Source organism: Primulina huaijiensis, chromosome 3 (genome assembly GCF_012295235.1).
Source record: "Primulina huaijiensis isolate GDHJ02 chromosome 3, ASM1229523v2, whole genome shotgun sequence".
Taxonomy (NCBI): Eukaryota; Viridiplantae; Streptophyta; class Magnoliopsida; order Lamiales; family Gesneriaceae; genus Primulina; species Primulina huaijiensis.
The window spans coordinates 4,684,898-4,703,709 of NC_133308.1; the positions used below are offsets into that span (position 1 = coordinate 4,684,898).

Below are 18,812 nucleotides of genomic sequence, written 5' to 3' on the forward strand. Positions count from 1 at the left end.
TTTGATTGATTGGATTGAGAATACATGTCTATATGCCTTATTTGTTGAGTTTATGTGGCATACATGACATGCACGTTGAGCTATGATCCTTGGATACCCTGATATGATTTGATTTGATTCTGGGGTTTGTGAACACAATGCTATGTTTGGTATTAAATGACCCTTAAAGCATAGACATTTGTGGCCCCGATGATTGGATATGAGATTTGGGATTTGATGGCGCTTCGTCGACGCTATCATACGAGTATCCCTTATTGAGGCCGGTGTGCCAGCTCGAGCATTGATTTGATAGCGATTCGATTGACTCTGACATGTGCTCAGTGGATGGGCATTTGACCTGATACCTCCACGACATACATGCATTGCATATCATATATTATTGTTTAGATATTTGTGGTATATATAGTGGTTGCTTCAGAATGAGCTTTGCTCACCCCAGACGGGGCTGTTGTTGTCTTTGTATGTGGACAATGACAGGTACTCCAGGATATCAGGAGACCGAAGAGGGTGCTTCTGGAGGGAGTCACAGTTTGAGTTGAGGTTTAGTGGTCTTTCCCAGTATATATGTATATGTATCTATATACCGGGGGCATGTCCCGAGGATATGATTTGTTGGTGTATGAGTTGTTTTGATTATGTGTGGGCATGTTTTATGTTGTGAGATGAAATACTATTTTTAGTATTCAAATAGCATATTTTGGGCTCATTGTAAAGAAATTTTAAACTCGTTTTCTGCTGTGATTAATTAACCCTAATCAAATTGTGTTGTAGTAACGATTAGGTGCTAAGGGCCCCACAATTTTTCTGAACCTGTTGACTTAGCTGGTCGTCTAACTGGTCTAATTCTGGATGGTAGTTTTACCTAATTGTAGTTGTTGATTCGTCAATTTTTTGGCAAAGTGATGACAATGAAAGTTGTAACACTTTGTGTTAGATTTTCATAGAATTAAGAATAACTCGCTTTCAAGTTTGTATGAAAGATATATGCTCGAAAAACATTGTTATGTATAGGTTGAACTTTTTTCTTCATCCTACATAGAACTAGCAATTTCGATGTAATCTATCAGTTATAAAATCCGATTCATACTTCTAATTATGAAGATTATTTGTAGATCATCGTCTTAACGTAATAGCTAATACTGAATCGTTTCATTATGTTAACCGAGCTGAGAGATATGACAAAAATACCAGAACTAGTCCTATCACACTAATTACTATTTCTGTTTCATTCATATGGATTTTGCGACCAATATTTCGCCTAGATAAAATCCGAATACGCCGAGCTGATATGAAGTATTACTTGTAGTTTTTTGAGTTGGATGTTCAAATTTGTTGCGATCTGGTAATTTGGATTAATGAGCTATGAAATAAGCTTGAAGCAATCAGCTGCGCTAGGAAAAAAATTGTACTGAAATTTTGTTTCGACAACCTATCACTTCAAAATTGGCATCTATCAACTACACACTTGAATAAATATGTTAAAAATACAATATCAAGTTTTGTTATCGTCAAAATCAAAAATTGTTTGCGTTTCCGGATAAAATTAATTACTTTTTTTTTAAAGTATGATGCATTAAAGTATTTCAAAATTCACAATAAATAAGCAAAATATAACTTGTTTTTAGCCCATTCATGATACCAATCTTATTATATATAATATCCATATGATATATTTTATGGAAATTAATGAAATACCTAATTTAATAAAAACTAAAAAGAAAAAAAATCGAAGTTAAATTCTTTTTAGTCGGCATAAAATAAATTTAACCAAGAAATTAAGTTTCTCCATAAATAATAAAGCAATTTATTTAAATATCAATTATACTACTTTAAAATTTTAAGCTGCAAATAAATTACATTTATCTACATGTAAAATTTTCACAAATACTTATTATACATAATCTAATAATTCAAAAAATTATATCAGTAATTACCCTTCCAAATCAAATTTATTTGATATCGAGTCCTCAATCGAATACTATATTTCTATAGCTGAAGAAAATAAAAGATAATTTAGGACATCGATTTTATAGGGAAAAAAATTAAAATTTAATAAAATAAAATAATAAAATAGACTCATATTAATATTTTTTTTATTAAAAGTTATATAATCATCTAAAAATTTAAAATGATTAGGTCTCTTGTGAGACGGTCTCACGAATCTTTATCTGTGAGACGGGTCAACCCTACCGATATTTACAATAAAAAGTAATACTCTTAGCATAAAAAGTAATATTTTTTCAAGAATGACCCAAATAAAAAATATGTCTCACAAAATACGACTCGTGAGATCGTCTCACACACGTTTTTTACTTTTAAAATTTAGATAAAAATAAGGTCGAATTTGAAAATATAAATAAAGATATTATCGAATTAAATGTGATACAGTATATGTTGCCGAGGCGTAAGAAATGCCTGATACTCTCTGAACAAGAGTACTTATCTCAGGCATTTCGCCATATATGTAGCCGAGAAGTAAGAAGCATCCAAAGTACCGGCAACAATCCATTCTGCTTTGAAGAGTTTGTCGTGATTTGGATTGGAAAGGGCTATTACTTTCACGGACTTGGATCGTTGGTTGGTTGGTTGGTTGGTTGGTAGGCAGGTTGCTTACGTCTCTATTTTCTTCGTTCAGAAGTTTTTTGTATTCCTTATTTTGCATTTTTTTTTTGTGTGTGTGTGATATTTTCCTTTGCTTTAAGATTTTTGGAAGATTTCTTTATTCATTTGGTTTTTGGATGAGCTTGTGGTAGTCTACAGTCCAGATTTTATGTTTTATTTCGTGTGGGAAGACTGGATTTCAATTTCGTGTCAAAAATTTTGATGTGAAATTGTGAAGTAGAATAAGTCTGTTGAATTTTGGTCTTGTTGCTTGGAATTAGGTAGCTTTTTAGTCATTAATTTTTTCTTGTTTTGATACAAGAACAAACTCTGTTTTTGGGACTGTTGTAGACTGGAGATTTGTGAATTTGGCTGTGAGGTTTAAGAGTACTTATTTACGTTTTTGCGCAAATGGATGCTCCATGATCATCTTCATGGATATTGTGTGCTTTCTGTAGAAATTTATTTTCTTGCTCTGTTTGCACAATGGGGTATATAAATGAAATGTTTCTAGGCCATGGATTTGTAAAAATCCATCATCATCGAGTAAAGTTTCCTCAATCTTTTGTTACATTAAAGTTTTAGAAAATTTGCCCCATAAACAATCCTTTTGCAAACGAGTCCATACGATATCGAATATTGACATTGTAATGGTGATGAATTTCGACTTTTCGGAAGCCTTATTTGGTGAATGAATGGTGAATATGCTGAATACATCTTGTTCATTGTAGCTATGTCTCTAGAAAGCACAATATCTTCGCCTCAACGGAGGACACAGTCCCAGACTGTATTTTCTGAACCCATATCAAAGAAACAATACGAACGATGCGATGAATCGGGAAGTTGTGCCACTCTTGTTCAGAGACATCGTTTCCTTCTTACTGCTTTTGCCCTCCTTGCTTTTCTATGCACAATTTATCTTTACTTTGCTGTCTCGCTTGGAGCCAACAATTCGTGTTCTGGTCTGAAAGGGACTCAAAAGACATCTTGTCATTTGCAGCGGGCAAAAGCAACTCTGGCCAAGGGGAAACTAAGATTCTATTAGTCTATCTCAGCTTCTGTCTGCATACTTCACTAGCTCATTGATATCTATATATATTTTGTATACTAAAGAACAGGAAATGCTAAGATACTAGGTTATGCATGATTGGGATTGATAAGATTGGATTATTTAATCAAACAAGTGCTTGCAATTTTATCTATTGATTATTCAAACCATGGAATGTCAAATTACAATATTATTCTTCACATAATTTTTTATTCAGACGTCTTGCTAAAATATTTTATTGATCAGAATATTATTTATCTACTCAATCTCAAATGGATTCTGTTTCTAATTGAGGTTGGTTTCATTTCAATTTTTTTGTGAAAAATATGAAAAAGAAAACATGGAAATAATATTTTTTAAATTATTTTTATCATTGAGGTGCGATGGCTTAGGACTAACGTTGGGTAATATGATGGCTAAATGTTAATAAAAAGCTCTTAGGCTGATAATTATATTTGCAATTGCGTCGACTGTTGATAAATCCATTTGCTTCGTACTAGGCGTGAGAAATCAAATGTGGAAAAAGATATACGCGAAAAAACTAGGCCATGGAAGTTGTTCTCTGGTCAAGCAATCTAAATCTACAATGGGAACCAACAATGACCAAATTTGAACACCGTTATATGTACAGCGTACAAACAAACTAAAGAAGGAATACATGCATTACATATTTACATGTGATGTTTATTCTATTCTATGAGCAAATGAGATAGCATAGGTCCTGGATCCTTGCTTCTGAGACATTAGCCGAAGGCAGCACCCTAAACTTGCCATTGCCAGAGCAAGTCAGAGTCAACTGCTCAGAGCTTGTCATTGCCTGCACAACGAGAATTCGTTAGCTACATAAATTGAATAATAACATCAGGGTTATTGTGGTTTGAATACGTTCGTCGTCTATTTTAGATGGAATAAAATAAAATGATAAGTAGAGTAGGGCAGAATTCAACTTGACATGAATTTGTAACTAAACGGTGAAGGGAGAGATCCATGTAGAGTGCTTGTTCCAATACCTCACAAGGCATAGTTATGTCATCACAGCTCCACCATTTCAAAGGAACACAATCGATGTAGCGGCACCAGCTACAGTACTTGTTCAAATTTACCCCTTGAACAATAGCAACAGTAACTCCAGCAAGTCTGCGTCGTGCAAACATAAATAAATAATCAGATACGATGAAAGACAGGTTTTTTTTCTTTAAGAAGAAATAGACGCTGATTACGAAAACTTACACAAGACTGAAAATGACTAGCGAAACACTCCTCAAGACTGGTTTATCAAACTTGTGTCTGTGCTGAACCTTATTCTTAGCATCATAATCAATCAAAAAGCCTTTAATATGATACAGTTTCCCAAGCTCTGGCTTTAATAGAAGCATAAAACCAGTAAGAAATCCTGAGATAAATCCCCCAATGTTGGAAAAGTTGTTGACATATGGCATCAGGCCGACTATTGTGTTTACTGTCAAGATGATGGAAAACAACACGAGAGTTGCAAACTGCAATTAAATACGTGAAGATTGTTAGTCCCGCTAAAAAACATCGAAGCAAATCTAGTAAGGATATACAAAGGACCTTTTTGGAGTAAATCGTCCAATTTCGAATGAGTCCAGACAGCAATGCACCAAGCAATCCAAACAATGCACCAGAAGATGTAACTGATGCCCTATCTTGAAGAAATAAAGCAGCTACCAAACTACCCATTAGGGCTGAAAGTATGTATATGAGTCCTGTCCTCACTACATTGAATTAAAAGGAAGGAGGTGCGTTAATCATTATCCTTCAGAAACACAAATTAGAACTGTATTAGCTTCTGTAAAAGAGGAAAGTATATGCATGAAGGGAAACTTTACATGGTCCAAACTCTTGCTCCAAGTGAATTCCAACAAATATTACACTAGAAAGACTGATGATAATGTGGAAAACACCTCCGTGCAAGCATGAGCTCGTGAGAAGGCGCCACGGTTGATGACCTTTTACCAAATATCTCTTGTGAAGCGCCCCCATTGAATCAAGCCTACATCAGGAAGAAATATAACAGAGTATGAATTCTCTCTCAAAAAGGAAACAAATAAGGAAACTGGATTCTTTCTCAATATTACAAGTAAGATGACATGAGGAACGAGACACCTACAACATTTTCATTTCCTTTTTCTTGCATTACTTTCTCACGTGCAATTTAAGAGCACTTGGGCACAAAAGAGGGAATGGTGATCCTCTATCTCAGTATAAAATGGAAGGACAACAGCATATGCGAAAAATCTCACCATGACATCATGGTAGCAAAATGTATTTTGTCAATCAACTAGCCATTTATTGTGTACAGAAGATTCCATCAAAGAATTTACCAAGAAACTGAAATATTTCAGTGTCATTTTCCCATTCCACACACTAAAGCAACTAACGGACAGAAAACCCTTCATAATGTACTACAGGAGTACCAAGCTGTCCACTCGTCAGCCAAATAAAAGCAAAACTCCAAGAGGCCAATGATATTTAGTAATATTCAGTAAGTAACGTAAAATACAGTACCAGCAAACTCAATATAATATTGGAAAGATCAAACCACTACAGTAGGACCATATTAGTGCAAAGTATTCAATGATATCAAAATGTCCAATCAACTCATTGATTTGAATCAGGTTAACACATTACATACAAGATTTATGGACCCGACGGACATCAGTCACAGAAACTAAAAATCAATACATTGAATCAAGAAATCAAACCCAACTCCATATATATAACCAATTTACTTAAGAGTTGAGATGAACTTGATCAGTACCTATCGCATTCTTACACTATATTAATCCAATAAATTCCAAATTTACCCATTACATTTGAAATGAATCAAAGATCATCAAAATCCAACACAAGTTAGAAAAAGACTCACGCAGAAGCTGAAGGGCCAAGCAAAGGATTTTCGGCCAGCGGCTGAAAGGAGAACCTTCCAAGGGATTTGATGGCGCATTGCGCATGGGAATTGCCCCAACAATCATTTACAAACATAGTGGCAGTAAAAGAAATCAAGTGAAGGATCACAAATATAGATATGATCCAAGTGTTCTCCTTTCTCTGAGAGAGGGGCCTGAAGAATGGAAAGGGTATTCTCTGTTCTTTGACAGATTCTTCTGCTGTGAGTTCAGCTGAGATTCTTGGTACCGAATGTGGAGTGGGCTTGATTTCTACAAGGGTTTGGAGTTTTGGGGTTTCTTCCATTGAAGGAAAGATCGTTTCTTGGAATGGTGAGGATGAAACTGAATGAGGATTTATGTGCTTAGAACTGTCGATTCTTGGGTCCAGCCAAATCCCACTGGGAAACAAATCACAAATCTCATTTTTCTGGTTTTGTGGATCAAATATGGTTTCTTGGAAACGAATTGGGATTTCTAGAAATGGTAAAGATTGAACACACGGTTGGGGCGGTTGGCCGCAGCATACAGCTGAACGAGAGGGTGTGTCAGTGGTGGGTCGGCGGGAATTTGTTAACTCTGGCTTCCTTTTTTGTGTTTTTGTTTTGTATTTAGTCCCTGGAAGTTGCGTTATTACGCAAATAACTCGTATTATTTTTTTAAGACGCTGGAACCCTTGGATGAGATGGCTTGATAGCAGTTTCGGCTATGTTTAATCAAATTTTTTTTTTTCAAATTTTCTCCATTACTTTTTTAAAAAAATTTTAATGATGATAGCAGTTTCGGCTATGTTTAATCAATATTTTTTTTTCCAAATTTTCTCCATTACTTTTTTTAAAAAATTTTAATGACCAATAACGAGAAAATATGGGAATGAGGATGACAATTTTTTCCGAGAGGAAAACCGAAACGGACGGGTGCAGAGATATATTTTCAAGTATGAGTTCCAAATCAAATCGAGATTAGTATGAGGATGCAATCCAGATCCTCATCAGAGACGGACATATAATTGCTATCCAGATCCCCGATTTCGTTTCGATATAAATAATAATAATAATAATATCTTTTTTTAACAATTAACAAATTCAAAACAGAAAACTAAATCCGTAACGTTCAAATCTCGTTTGCGTGCTACTCATCATCCCATGATAATGACGTTGTTTCATTTTTTTAAATTATTAAACCTAGAATTATTAATGTTTGTATTGTTTAAATTATATTAGTATTTATATATGTGAATAGATTCTTGTATCAATATTTGTTTAAGTAAATTTGAAACTCAACTGGTATTTGAAGCGGTGGAGACAATGATGAGGATTTAATCCCCACAAGGTCAGAGATGCGGGGATGAGGATGACAAAACCACATCGTTCATTGTCATTCCTAAACTATTTGAAGCGGGGATGATGATTTAATCTCCACGAGGTCGGGGATGAGGATTCCCAATTAGATAGAAACGAGGATGGAAAGTTAATCTCCACGGAGACGGAGAGTCCTCGATTAGAAAAAATAGGGATTGAGGTGAGATGATGATGAGTTTTAGATTTGGAGACGTGAATGAAGAATGCATCATCGCTCCTGACCCACCTCGTTGTCATCCCTATATCGGAAACACATGAAACTCTTGAAACAATCATGTTTAATTTTATAGTAGTTGTATTACAAGACAATATAAATCTTTTTTCTTGTATATTGTATGTTTATAAAGAATTTACAAACACACACATATATATATAATTGATTTCATGAGCACTCACTGTGGGCACTTTTATGAGCACCGTTGAAGTGATATTTATCTGTTGAATGTAATAAAACTATAAGATCAGAATAGCAAAGTGGTATTTAAAACAAATATGGGATATTTTTTAGTTTCTATTAATTAATTACATTAATTAGAGCAGACAAGAAGAGTAAGGTAGTATTTAAAACAAATATTGGAAAATATTTTCTCCTATTAACAATAAAGTAGACCTCAGTTCTCTAATTATTTTATATATGCTTGGTATTTAATCCGGTCTGAGGTATTTTTTTTCTCTAGTTCTTTTGAGAGATTGAATATTTATGTGTGCTTTATATAAGTGTTTTTTCTATCGATTCTTGATATTATTTTGCTTATTTGTTTTTTGATTTCTAGTATGGACAAATTATTTCTTTCATCATTTGTTGTTTTGATTAGATTAAAGGTTTATAAATTATTATTAAAACTTGGGTCAATATTTTTTTTAGATGTAAAAACCACAAAAAAATGACACATTCTTCTAAAGAAAGAATGTTGAAATTATAGCATCTCAATCAAATCCAGCTAGAGATATTGATCATTAGATTTCTGAAAGTCGGTCATGAAAAATCTTTAAGAATTGAAATCAATGAGAGATTTGATGTTCAATCGTTCGAACGTGATCCGGGATTGGGAGCGTGAATATAGAAGTATCCCATTGAAATCGTGACAAAGTTAGAAAATCTTATATTAAAGTTGATCCACATCAATATATGTTTTCAAAGTGTGAAGGTATGTTATTCTAAGCATGATTTATTAATATATAATCATGATTAATTAATAAACATCATAAAAATGAGTTAAAAATTTCTCTTTCCTTATAAAAATTTCGATATGACATCTTCTTAAATTAACATTCTAGAAAAATAAAATATTCAGCATAAACATGTGTCATCCAAACACAATCACAACATAAATAGACAAAAAATATCATAGAACCGACAAAACTCGATAATAACATAATACAATCCTCAAATATTCAAAATACAACGACTTGGGGCATACTCCAATAAAAGTAAAACTCCATGATATATACTATCTAAGAGACAACAACACCACATTATGCTTAAATACAACTGAGCTCACTCTCAATAAGCTCTAGTACTTCTTGATGCTTCATCTCGAGAACCTGAAGTCGAACCACTTGTAATACATGTCATGTCAACACACAAAAAACACGAAAACCCCCTCTTGGGTGACAGAACCCTAGTACGAAACATCAAGAAATCGCGAAACATGATATATAAAATACAATGATGTTATGTATGAATGCAATGTATGTACATATACAAGATATCATGATATCATAGGTCAAATGATCAATAATCTTACATAATATGCTCGAGCTAGTCCATGACTCAATGGATCGTATCTGCCGATATAGCTCCACTGCCCCTTTTAACCCTATCAGGTCAGGTAATTTTCAAAAAGGTTGGGCTCGAGTTAATACCCGAACCAGGTTCATGTAGTTTTCAAAAATAATGATGAACTGACGTATGTTCGTCATTGTAATTTGCAAGGATTATTTTTTATTTTTATATTTGTATATTTTAGTAAATTATTAGTATATTTATTTTGTACATAATTTAAATAAAATATTTAAAATATTAGTAAATTTATAAAACATATAATATCATATTTATAGACACGCACATATATTTTCTTCATTGTTAGAATTGGAATTGAATGATGATAAAATTAGAAGTTATGTTTTCATCGAAATTGAAAGGCCATTATGAAGTCGTGAAAAGAGCTTACGTGAATTCAATCGATGTCATTTCCTCGTGACCTATGTTTACGATCTTCACGAAATAGATTAATACATGATGAATTGCGATTTGATAAAAGATATTTGTTTGAAGAACAAGATAATCACCTTAAAATTTGAACTCCGAATAACATCTTGTATAAGATACGATAATGAATCAATTGATTCAAATAAGGGAGATGTTTTCTTTATATCGCTTAGATAGATATATGAAGGAATATGGGTCATAAAGTACTTATTCTAAGACTGTCATCTTTTTAAATTTCAACGAAGATAGCATCATTTGATTGTATCATACATTATGAAAATCGAAAAAAATTAAAATCAATCATTGTCTCATGTAAAACGTTTTTTGAAGAACTTTATTTTAATCATGATCAATTGTTTCCAGAATCACCATTCCCAAATTCTAAAATTTTGAGATGTGATGTGATATCGACCATATTAATGGTATGATTTATAATATTTATTAATTTTAATAATTAATAATATAAAATAACATGATGTTTAAACCACATGCCACGTGTACGTAAAGATATGTAGGATGAACGTCAGCCACTAATATAACAGAACCAAATTTGTTTTTTTATTCTGTGTATGAATGCTTGATTTGCTGCATCTATGAGGTTTCTTCTCCTCCGACCCAAAACGTCGTCGTTTCACGGTCCCTCATTTCTTGTACCATCTCCATCACCCCCACTAGCTCAGAATTCAATCAAACAACTTCTCGATCTCGATTTTTTCAATCTTCACTTAACTTCGTCGATCATTGAGAGAATCAATTCATATGTTGCTACTTGCATTGATCATTGAGGTGATTGTGATTCTTATTTCTCGATCGTTTATCATTTCTGAATACATTTTAGTTTAGTCCCAATTTATGCGCTCACAGTCTGCCAGAGACGGATCAAACGGGGTGGGGAGTTGGTTGTTAGCTGAAAACACGTGCCCGTTTCATTATTATTATTTTTTATTTGGATATGGAAAATTTTGTCATCGCCTGGAGTCCTAGACAAAGTTTTAGGTTGCGTTCCTGTTAATTAGAAAGAGATAGAATGATATCTTTATTGCAACCGTTTGATTTATTTCTCATATTTTACTGACTGTTTATACAACAGTTTGTTTCTTTCATAAGTTCGTTTAATCTCTTAAAGATTGATCTTTTTTGTTTAAGTAAGGTTAGTTTGTGGTTAATTAAGAGAAAAGAAAATGGCATATTTCATAACATGGTGAGAAAGAGGTTCACGTGGTTTATTATCCCAAGTTTTCTGGATAGTGTTAAATTAAATTCTGAACACCTAGCTAAATCATGAGTACGTAGATTAGTTTGAGGTCTCAATGTGTTTAGAAATAAAGCGATCGAACCTCTGAAGTTTAGTTTCTCCTATGATGTGATTTGTTGGAAACTTTTGACGCTGCAATGTTTGGACGAAATACATTCTCTAACTGTTCTAAGATTGTCGATTCGCAAAGCTCAGTCACCAAGTCTATTTTCCGTTCTTCTATTTTACAGCTGTGGGAACTCTATTGTTATGGCAGACCTTAAAGAACGCCTGCTCCTACCAAAACCTGCTTCTGCTTTTAATCTCAGAGATTCGTCGTATAGGCCGGCTGCCTCTGGCTGGCTAGGAGTGGATGTTTCTGGCCTCAAAAAGCGAGGGCAAGGCCTTAGATCATGGATACGAGTCGATGCAAATGGGAATTCCCAAGAGATGGAGGTTGACAAGTTCACCATGATGCGGCGCTGTGATCTTCCTGCACGTGATCTAAGATTATTGGATCCAATGTTTGTTTACCCCTCAACCATCCTTGGTAGAGAGAAGGCAATTGTTGTGAATCTTGAGCAGATTCGATGTATTATTACTGCAGATGAGGTTTTGTTGATAAATTTCCTTGATAGCTATGTACTGCAGTATGTGGTGGAGCTGCAGCGACGTCTACAAGCGGCAGAAGTTGGTAAAGTTTGGCAGTCTGCAGGTCCGGAATTAAGCAGAAGAAGAGGAAACAGAAATTTTGACAATATGATAGCTAATGGATATCCTGATTACTTGCCCTTTGAATTCAGAGCTCTTGAAGTTGCCTTGGAGACTGCCTGTACTTTTTTGGACTCTCAGGTATGGAATAAGAACCTAGTTTTCCGTTCATTTCCCTTACCTTTATCTGTTTTCGTATCTTTTTAGACATAGATTGTGCATCTCAAATGATATGATAAACATAAAATTTCCTGATACTGAGAAGTGACGCTAAAATTTCGGTTCTGGATCTGTTAATGACACTCTGGATGTACTTGACATAATCTTTTCCTGTTGAAAGCACCATATAATAGTGGTCATCTTTGTCTATGAGTGTGCTTAACGTTTAGAACACAGAATGAAATTTGACTTATCAAAATTGCTTATTATGTAAATGGTGATGGTTCTCCTCTTTCTTTCTTCTCCGTCTGCTTCTTCTTTATCTTATCTTTTTTCTAGTACAGACATGAATCTGTTCTCCATTAGTATAATGTCAAATGACAAATCATTCATGATGTCAAGTTTTTATGTTGACCATGTGACACCGGATACTGGTTCTTTATAAGTTCTGTAAATATCTCGTGTTCAATAATTTTTGGATCATATAACCAATAATTATACTCGGATTTATAAAATCTTTGAAATGAAGGCAGCAGAACTAGAAATTGTGGCATATCCACTGTTGGATGAACTTACGTCAAAGATCAGCACATTGAATCTGGAACGAGTTCGCCGATTAAAGAGCAGACTTGTTGCATTAACTCGGAGGGTTCAAAAGGTCTGAAATCAATCTGATGAGTTCACCATCGTTCATGTGCCCTGGTGATTTGGCTTTGATATACTTCCTACATATTTCTAATGTTGTTTTCTAGGTTAGGGATGAGATAGAGCAGCTCATGGATGATGATGGAGACATGGCTGAAATGTATCTTACTGAGAAGAAAAGACACATGGAATCATCTTTTTATGGAGATCAATCTTTGATGGGAATCCGATCAATTGATGGGTTGCTGTCTGTTTCTGCTCCTATTTCTCCTGTTTCTTCACCCCCTGGTGGCAGGAAGCTTGAAAAAAGCCTGAGTATTTCCAGGAGCAGACAGGAGAGTGTGAGGAGTTCAGAAAGCGTTGTTAATAGAATAGAAGAGCTAGAAATGTTGTTGGAGGCATACTTTGTTGTCATTGATAGCACCCTCAACAAATTGACTTCGGTATCATCTACAACCATGTATGTGCATTTTCTTATGTTTATTCTCTCTTGTTGTAACAATTTCTTGTCTAATTTTAGCTGAAGGAGTATATTGATGATACTGAAGACTTCATCAACATTCAGCTGGTGTGACAACCTTTTACCTACTCAACTTCTTTCTTTATTCCTGAAGAAATACATGTCTTCTGTTAAAAGCAAGAGATGTGTTTCAAGTCGTGTGCACTATTTCTAAATGAGCTGTGGATTAAATATGATTAAAAATCTTTTTTCATTACATACCCTTTTAACAATCTTGACCTGATAAACAAACTGTGTATGAAATTTTGTTTCTAGCTGCTTAAAGGTTGTAATTCTTATTCGTTGTGAAATAGAACTGTGTGTTAATATAGAAATCTTCATCTGGACTGATTTACTAATCTGAGATTCAAGATAATGGGAGGTTCAATTGTAAGTCCTGATAAACCTTAGAAGCCATACTTCGAATCTATTAACCCCTTCAAGAATCATTTGAAAAGATAATGTTGGGATACCACTTGAGATTCAGAGTGCCTGTTGTGATAGTTTATGTTCTCTGCATTTCTTTAAACATGCTTTGAATTTTTTGATGCATGCTTTAGTTATCATAGTAAAATATCCACGGAATTTCAATGTCTAGTTTATGGTGTCAAATGAATTGGATCATAATTTTTATGCAGGATAATGTTCGAAACCAGCTTATACAGTTTGAGTTATTACTTACTACCGCAACATTTGTTGTTGCCACATTTGCTGTTGTAGCCGGTATATTTGGAATGAACTTTCCTGTTCCGTTGTTCAATGACCCGGATGCATTCAAATGGGTCATGATAATCACTGGAGTTTCTGGACTCATTAAGTTTTGCCTATTTTTATGGTTTTACAAGTATAGAAGGTTGATGCCGCTGTAGAAATGTATAGAGCAGATGTATCTCTGCTCTAGTCACTAAGTTGTTCAGGATCCAGACTTGAGGTACAGGTTCTAGCTCGTGTAATTTCACTTTTCCTTCTCATTTCCGTCCCTGCTTTTGTCACTAAGTTGTTCAGGATCCAGACTTGAGGTACAAGTTCTAGCTCGTGCAATTTCACTTTTCCTTCTCATTTCCGCGAATGTGGAAGTGGGTTTTGAGGTCATGATACTCTTCTCTTGGTCTTTGCCAATTACTGGTGTTGTCATCCTCCCGACTGTCCGAGTAGTGGGCTGATTGTCCCTTGCTGCGGCCTTGCTTTTCTTGTCTATTTCCCAGCAAGGAATGGAGCTGGGATCCACTTACCAAGTATCTTCTCCGTGGACTGACATGTTTCAGGTTCTTAGTAATGTTCCAGTGGGCTGTGCTATATATCCCAAGTGAACTGCTCATAGTTAGTTATTCACAAGTCTTGATGAAAAAGATGGAATTTTAAAATGATTAGTCCTAATTCACCTGTATAAATGAAAATGATCTATCGAAATTCCTTGTAGTTGCCATTCACCTGGATAAATGAAAGTTATCTATCGAAATTTCTGTAGAAAGGTCAAAAGGCGTTGTCACTTGTGTACTGTTGTTCGCCAGTATGCCTTATTTGTTATTGTTTTCGGCACTGCTAAAATATATAATCATACGTACAAGTTGATCTATTAAATAATACTAAAGGTACAACCAATATATTGTTACAACGATATTTACAATCATTATATCGTGAGATTTTACTGTTATATCACGAGATTTTGTATTCAATATATAGTGAGATTTTGACAAATTGAATTTTTGTGTTGTACAAATTGATGTATAAATATGGATTTACGTGTACCATCATTCTGATCTATTTTGTCATTCAGTTCATTGAGTTAAACTTTGGACCAATAATGTGCAAATATAGATAAAGATTGGACGCCCCCTTTAAATGAATCATCTTCGATTAAAGTTAGTCGGAATCGCTTTTATTATCAATGAAATTGATTGGTGGTACGGTTTTCATATGGGTTAATTGCATATACCGTTTTGTGAAAATCTCAAGATTGTTAAAAACTATCATGGAAAAAAAATCTATTAACTTCTACTATTTTCAAATATTGAGTACATGCATCTTTGTTTGTATATGTTTTCAAAGATATGTGTGCTCGAGATTTGAAAACACGACGTCTCATGATTTCCCGGCAGTGTATATAATAATTAATCCTTCTCATATTTGTTATAGAGATTTCGATGACATTATTATCAAACCACATGCATAAAATAAGATATTGAAATAATCAAGACGCAAGATCAGCATATGTAAAGGAAAATTAGATACTTCAATCTGCTAGCATCTAGCATCTGAACAGCTTTCGCACTTGCTCGTTTGGTCACACTTTTATCCACATTTACGTTCTTGGGAACGATCAGTCCAGCGTAAACACCACCAAACGACCCTTCACCCAATCTATCACCAACCAAAAAATCCCTTCTCTTTAGATTCCTTCTCCCTAGTAAACTGTCCAATCCCAGTTGCAGAATGGCGAAAATATACGCATCGATCGCTCCCATAAGAACTCCGGGCCTAGCAGTCGGGTATATCCAAACGAGACCATAAAAAATCAGTATCTCCCATTTTTGAACTTCTGGCAGCTCCCCGGCAGCACTTTCGAGCCGCTGGAAAGCGGTAAACCGGTCCAGATGAAGGGAATCATTTAACAGGCCCTGAGAAATGTAATCAAGAAATGAATTGCATTTGATGGAATTCCTTTTACAAGGCAGGGAAGTGGGGGTTTTGAAGAAGTAAATGGAACAATGGATGGTTTGGATTGATGGGGAAATGAAGTTACAGCCGGGAACAGAAGAGAAGCCATCATCAATGGCTCTCCGATCCCCAAACGAAGTAACGTTTGAAGATGGGTGTGCGTCGCGTCATTCAAAGGTTTATCCACAATTACCATACATATGTGGAGCGAAAGAAGACAACCATGCATAACATTATAAATTTTTTTACCTTGTGTAATCAGTAGGAATAGTTTGGTCCACGTTGATTTGTTTGAATGCAGAGTGTTTAATTTTATAAGCATAACTTGGGGATTTGGTGTTTTACTGTGTGATTCGACGTTGATACATTGAATCTGATAAGACGAGTGAATTTTTAAGTTCACGTGAACACACGCATGACAGACAATATATATAATACATAACAAACAAATGAAACAATTTCTTGATTAATCCAAACAAATGACAGGATTGAGCCAAACAACAGGTTGTGAAAGGTTGTGGGCTAGCCCGCCTCGCTAGACCGTTTGGACTGCTCTAAAGTAGATGAATTTGAAATCAATCCAAGCACAACAAAGTTTTTTAATCGCTAACTAAAACATTAATGATAGCTTCATGCAAATGTAAAACATGGTGTATCAAACGCTGGGAGAATCCGAAATGTATTATGGCGGGCGATTTGGAAAAATCATTCCATGGAATAGCGACGCCAGAGTCAGAAATCTCGCAAACGTTCGGTACTGTGGGAGCTTCGTGAGTCTTGTTGCTTTCCTCACTTTGGATCAATCCATCTACATTGTCCTATGGCTGTTAGGACTCATATTTATGATCAATTTGGAAGCAGAGGAAGATCCAATGACTCGCGCGAAGCCATTTTCGAGTTAGCGAAGCTCATCGGAAATATGGAGCAACTGTGTTCATGCAAATTTGCTTCAAATCTTTTATAGTCTCGTGGCCTGCATGTATGTGGGATCAACTTCTGTAGTCAAATTTCTTTTGCAAGTCTTTTTGTTAAGAATAACTAATAATGTATATATTTCTATATATTTTAGAAGAACATATTGATTTCTTCATAAAAGCAATGACTACTGCAGGTTCTATAAATAAATAATTATTTAATAAATAAAACATATTCGTTTTTCTTTTCTTGAAAGAGTCAAATTCAAGATCCAAATCCAAAAAAGTTTCACCAATAATTATTTAATAACTAATGCTATAATTTTTGTTTTTTTAAATTACTAGCAAGTAACACGTGCGTTGCACGTGGTGAATAAACGTTGTAACGAGTATGTGAACATAAAACACTTATATTTAATGAAATCGAAAGAACCATTTTCTATTGAAAATTCATAATATAAAAAAGCATTATCAAATTTTTTCTTATTTAATTTTCAGTTTTTGGGTTATCTCTATGTGTCTATTTTGTCTTAGTTTCCTCATCATTTTACTGAAATCGTCTATTTTTTCATTATCTTGAATTTTTATGGTTTCTCCTTTGAAACATGATGAACTTTGTTTCTTTTTCTGTGGTTTTGTCATTTCCTTAGTGTTTGTTGTCTTCTTATCTTCATGTTGTACTTGTTTTGTCCTTTCTTTTGCGTTCGTTCTTTTCTTCTCTCCATTTTGTATTTCATTGATGTTTCAGTTCTTTATTTTTATATCAGTATTTATCTTGATTTGTGATTTCTCAAATTCATCTACAACTATTATTGTTATTCCATTTGTAGTCGAGACAGACTTGTCTAATTTGAAAAGAGAATTGTGATCTTATTTTCTTGGTTGATCAAGTATTGTTAAATACTCCAAATTACTTTTTTTATGCAATATAAAATTTGTAGTTATTGACAATATGTATTGGATTATTATAATATTATTCAAATAAATATTTTAATTCACCTTAGTATGCATGTCAATTATTTTTTGATAGAGCAATCAATAAATGTCTCAGTAACCTCTTCGAACAACGTCACTCTAGCTATTTCATTTTCATCTTGAACCAGCATTATTATCTGGTACTTGAAAAATTAATTGTGAGAAAGTATACAAAATAATTAAATATTTTTAAGCATGTAAAGTTAATTATAGTTGCAATACATTGGGACGATCTCGATATTCAGCTTCACAAAGTGTTGAACAAAACTACTTCTCTCCGGTGAATAGTAATGTCATCTTGTTTTTGAAAATTATTTAATGATCGAATCTTCTTGATGATGTCAATGATATATTTGCATAATTATATTTATCGATTAAAAAGATATACGTAAATATAAAAATAAATAAAATGGAAACATGCTTTGGTCATTAGTGTAATTTGAATTACTTGCTAAATGATCAAATTCTCTGAAGCGAAAATTAAGTTTGCCTAAATTTGGCTTCTTGCAACTCGGTGACTAAAATTTCTTTTCGCATTATCAACTCAATATTCGAGTTTACATTTGGATAACAAGAATTTATTTCATTAACGATTGAATTTCATATAAGTAACTTTTGTTACACTTTAAAAACTGCTCAAATTGTTGAATAACAAATGAAAAAATCAAGCCATGTACCATAGTGTCTTGCAATACCATATTTATATTGTTAGTACATAACTGGTGGTCCGAAAATAATGCTATTATTTATTTTAAAGAAATATAGCATTTAAAAAGTAGTCACTTGTATATTTATGAAAGTTAACTTTCGAATAGTTTTTGAGTTACGTATTATTGAAATTTGATATCTTTATCGAATAATAAATACTTTGACTACTATATTTTTT

At 33.9% G+C, this 18,812-nt stretch overlaps 2 protein-coding genes and 1 long non-coding RNA gene across 12 annotated transcripts; 2 read left to right on the forward strand and 1 right to left on the reverse strand.

Moving 5' to 3' along the window:
• Positions 1-2,394: 2,394 nt before the first annotated feature.
• LOC140972120 (uncharacterized) lies at positions 2,395-3,803 on the forward strand. The gene is made up of 2 exons (XR_012174437.1): positions 2,395-2,605; positions 3,333-3,803. It is a non-coding gene; the product is annotated as an uncharacterized lncRNA (long non-coding RNA).
• A 389-nt stretch (positions 3,804-4,192) lies between these two features.
• Positions 4,193-7,152, reverse strand: LOC140972121 (inactive RHOMBOID-like protein 8). Its single transcript, XM_073434587.1, has 6 exons — positions 6,540-7,152; positions 5,500-5,663; positions 5,222-5,385; positions 4,880-5,145; positions 4,660-4,786; positions 4,193-4,466 (listed from the first exon to the last, which is right to left on the reverse strand). Exons 1-6 carry the CDS (start codon positions 6,863-6,865, stop codon positions 4,344-4,346), a joined length of 1,170 nt encoding a protein of 389 aa, XP_073290688.1. The 5' UTR covers positions 6,866-7,152; the 3' UTR covers positions 4,193-4,343.
• Positions 7,153-10,698: 3,546 nt separating this feature from the next.
• Positions 10,699-14,813, forward strand: LOC140973245 (magnesium transporter MRS2-1-like). 10 transcript variants are annotated; one of them, XR_012174604.1, is made up of 7 exons: positions 10,699-10,917; positions 11,617-12,217; positions 12,765-12,893; positions 12,988-13,323; positions 13,401-13,448; positions 14,018-14,310; positions 14,399-14,813. XR_012174604.1 is itself a non-coding variant. In XM_073435899.1 (7 exons), exons 2-7 carry the CDS (start codon positions 11,636-11,638, stop codon positions 14,235-14,237), a joined length of 1,188 nt encoding a protein of 395 aa, XP_073292000.1. In that variant the 5' UTR covers positions 10,699-10,917; positions 11,617-11,635; the 3' UTR covers positions 14,238-14,812. The 10 variants fall into 10 exon arrangements, 7 of the variants coding, with proteins under 7 accessions (XP_073292000.1, XP_073292004.1, XP_073292005.1 ...); XR_012174603.1 differs by having other exon boundaries at positions 14,392-14,812; XM_073435899.1 differs by having other exon boundaries at positions 14,018-14,102; positions 14,230-14,812.
• Positions 14,814-18,812: the final 3,999 nt, after the last annotated feature.

Excerpts from the sequence above, each read along its gene's own strand:
- LOC140972121 (XM_073434587.1), bottom strand. The coding sequence starts at position 6,865 with ATGGAAGAAACCCCAAAACTCCAAACCCTTGTAGAAATCAAGCCCACT. Across the intron at positions 5,664-6,539 it reads CTTGGCCCTTCAGCTTCTGC|GCTTGATTCAATGGGGGCGC; the intron begins GTGAGTCTTTTT and ends TTCCTGATGTAG. Across the intron at positions 4,787-4,879 it reads CTAGTCATTTTCAGTCTTGT|ACTTGCTGGAGTTACTGTTG; the intron begins GTAAGTTTTCGT and ends TGCACGACGCAG.
- LOC140973245 (XM_073435898.1), top strand. The coding sequence starts at position 11,636 with ATGGCAGACCTTAAAGAACGCCTGCTCCTACCAAAACCTGCTTCTGCT. Across the intron at positions 12,894-12,987 it reads TAACTCGGAGGGTTCAAAAG|GTTAGGGATGAGATAGAGCA; the intron begins GTCTGAAATCAA and ends GTTGTTTTCTAG. Across the intron at positions 13,449-14,017 it reads ACTTCATCAACATTCAGCTG|GATAATGTTCGAAACCAGCT; the intron begins GTGTGACAACCT and ends ATTTTTATGCAG.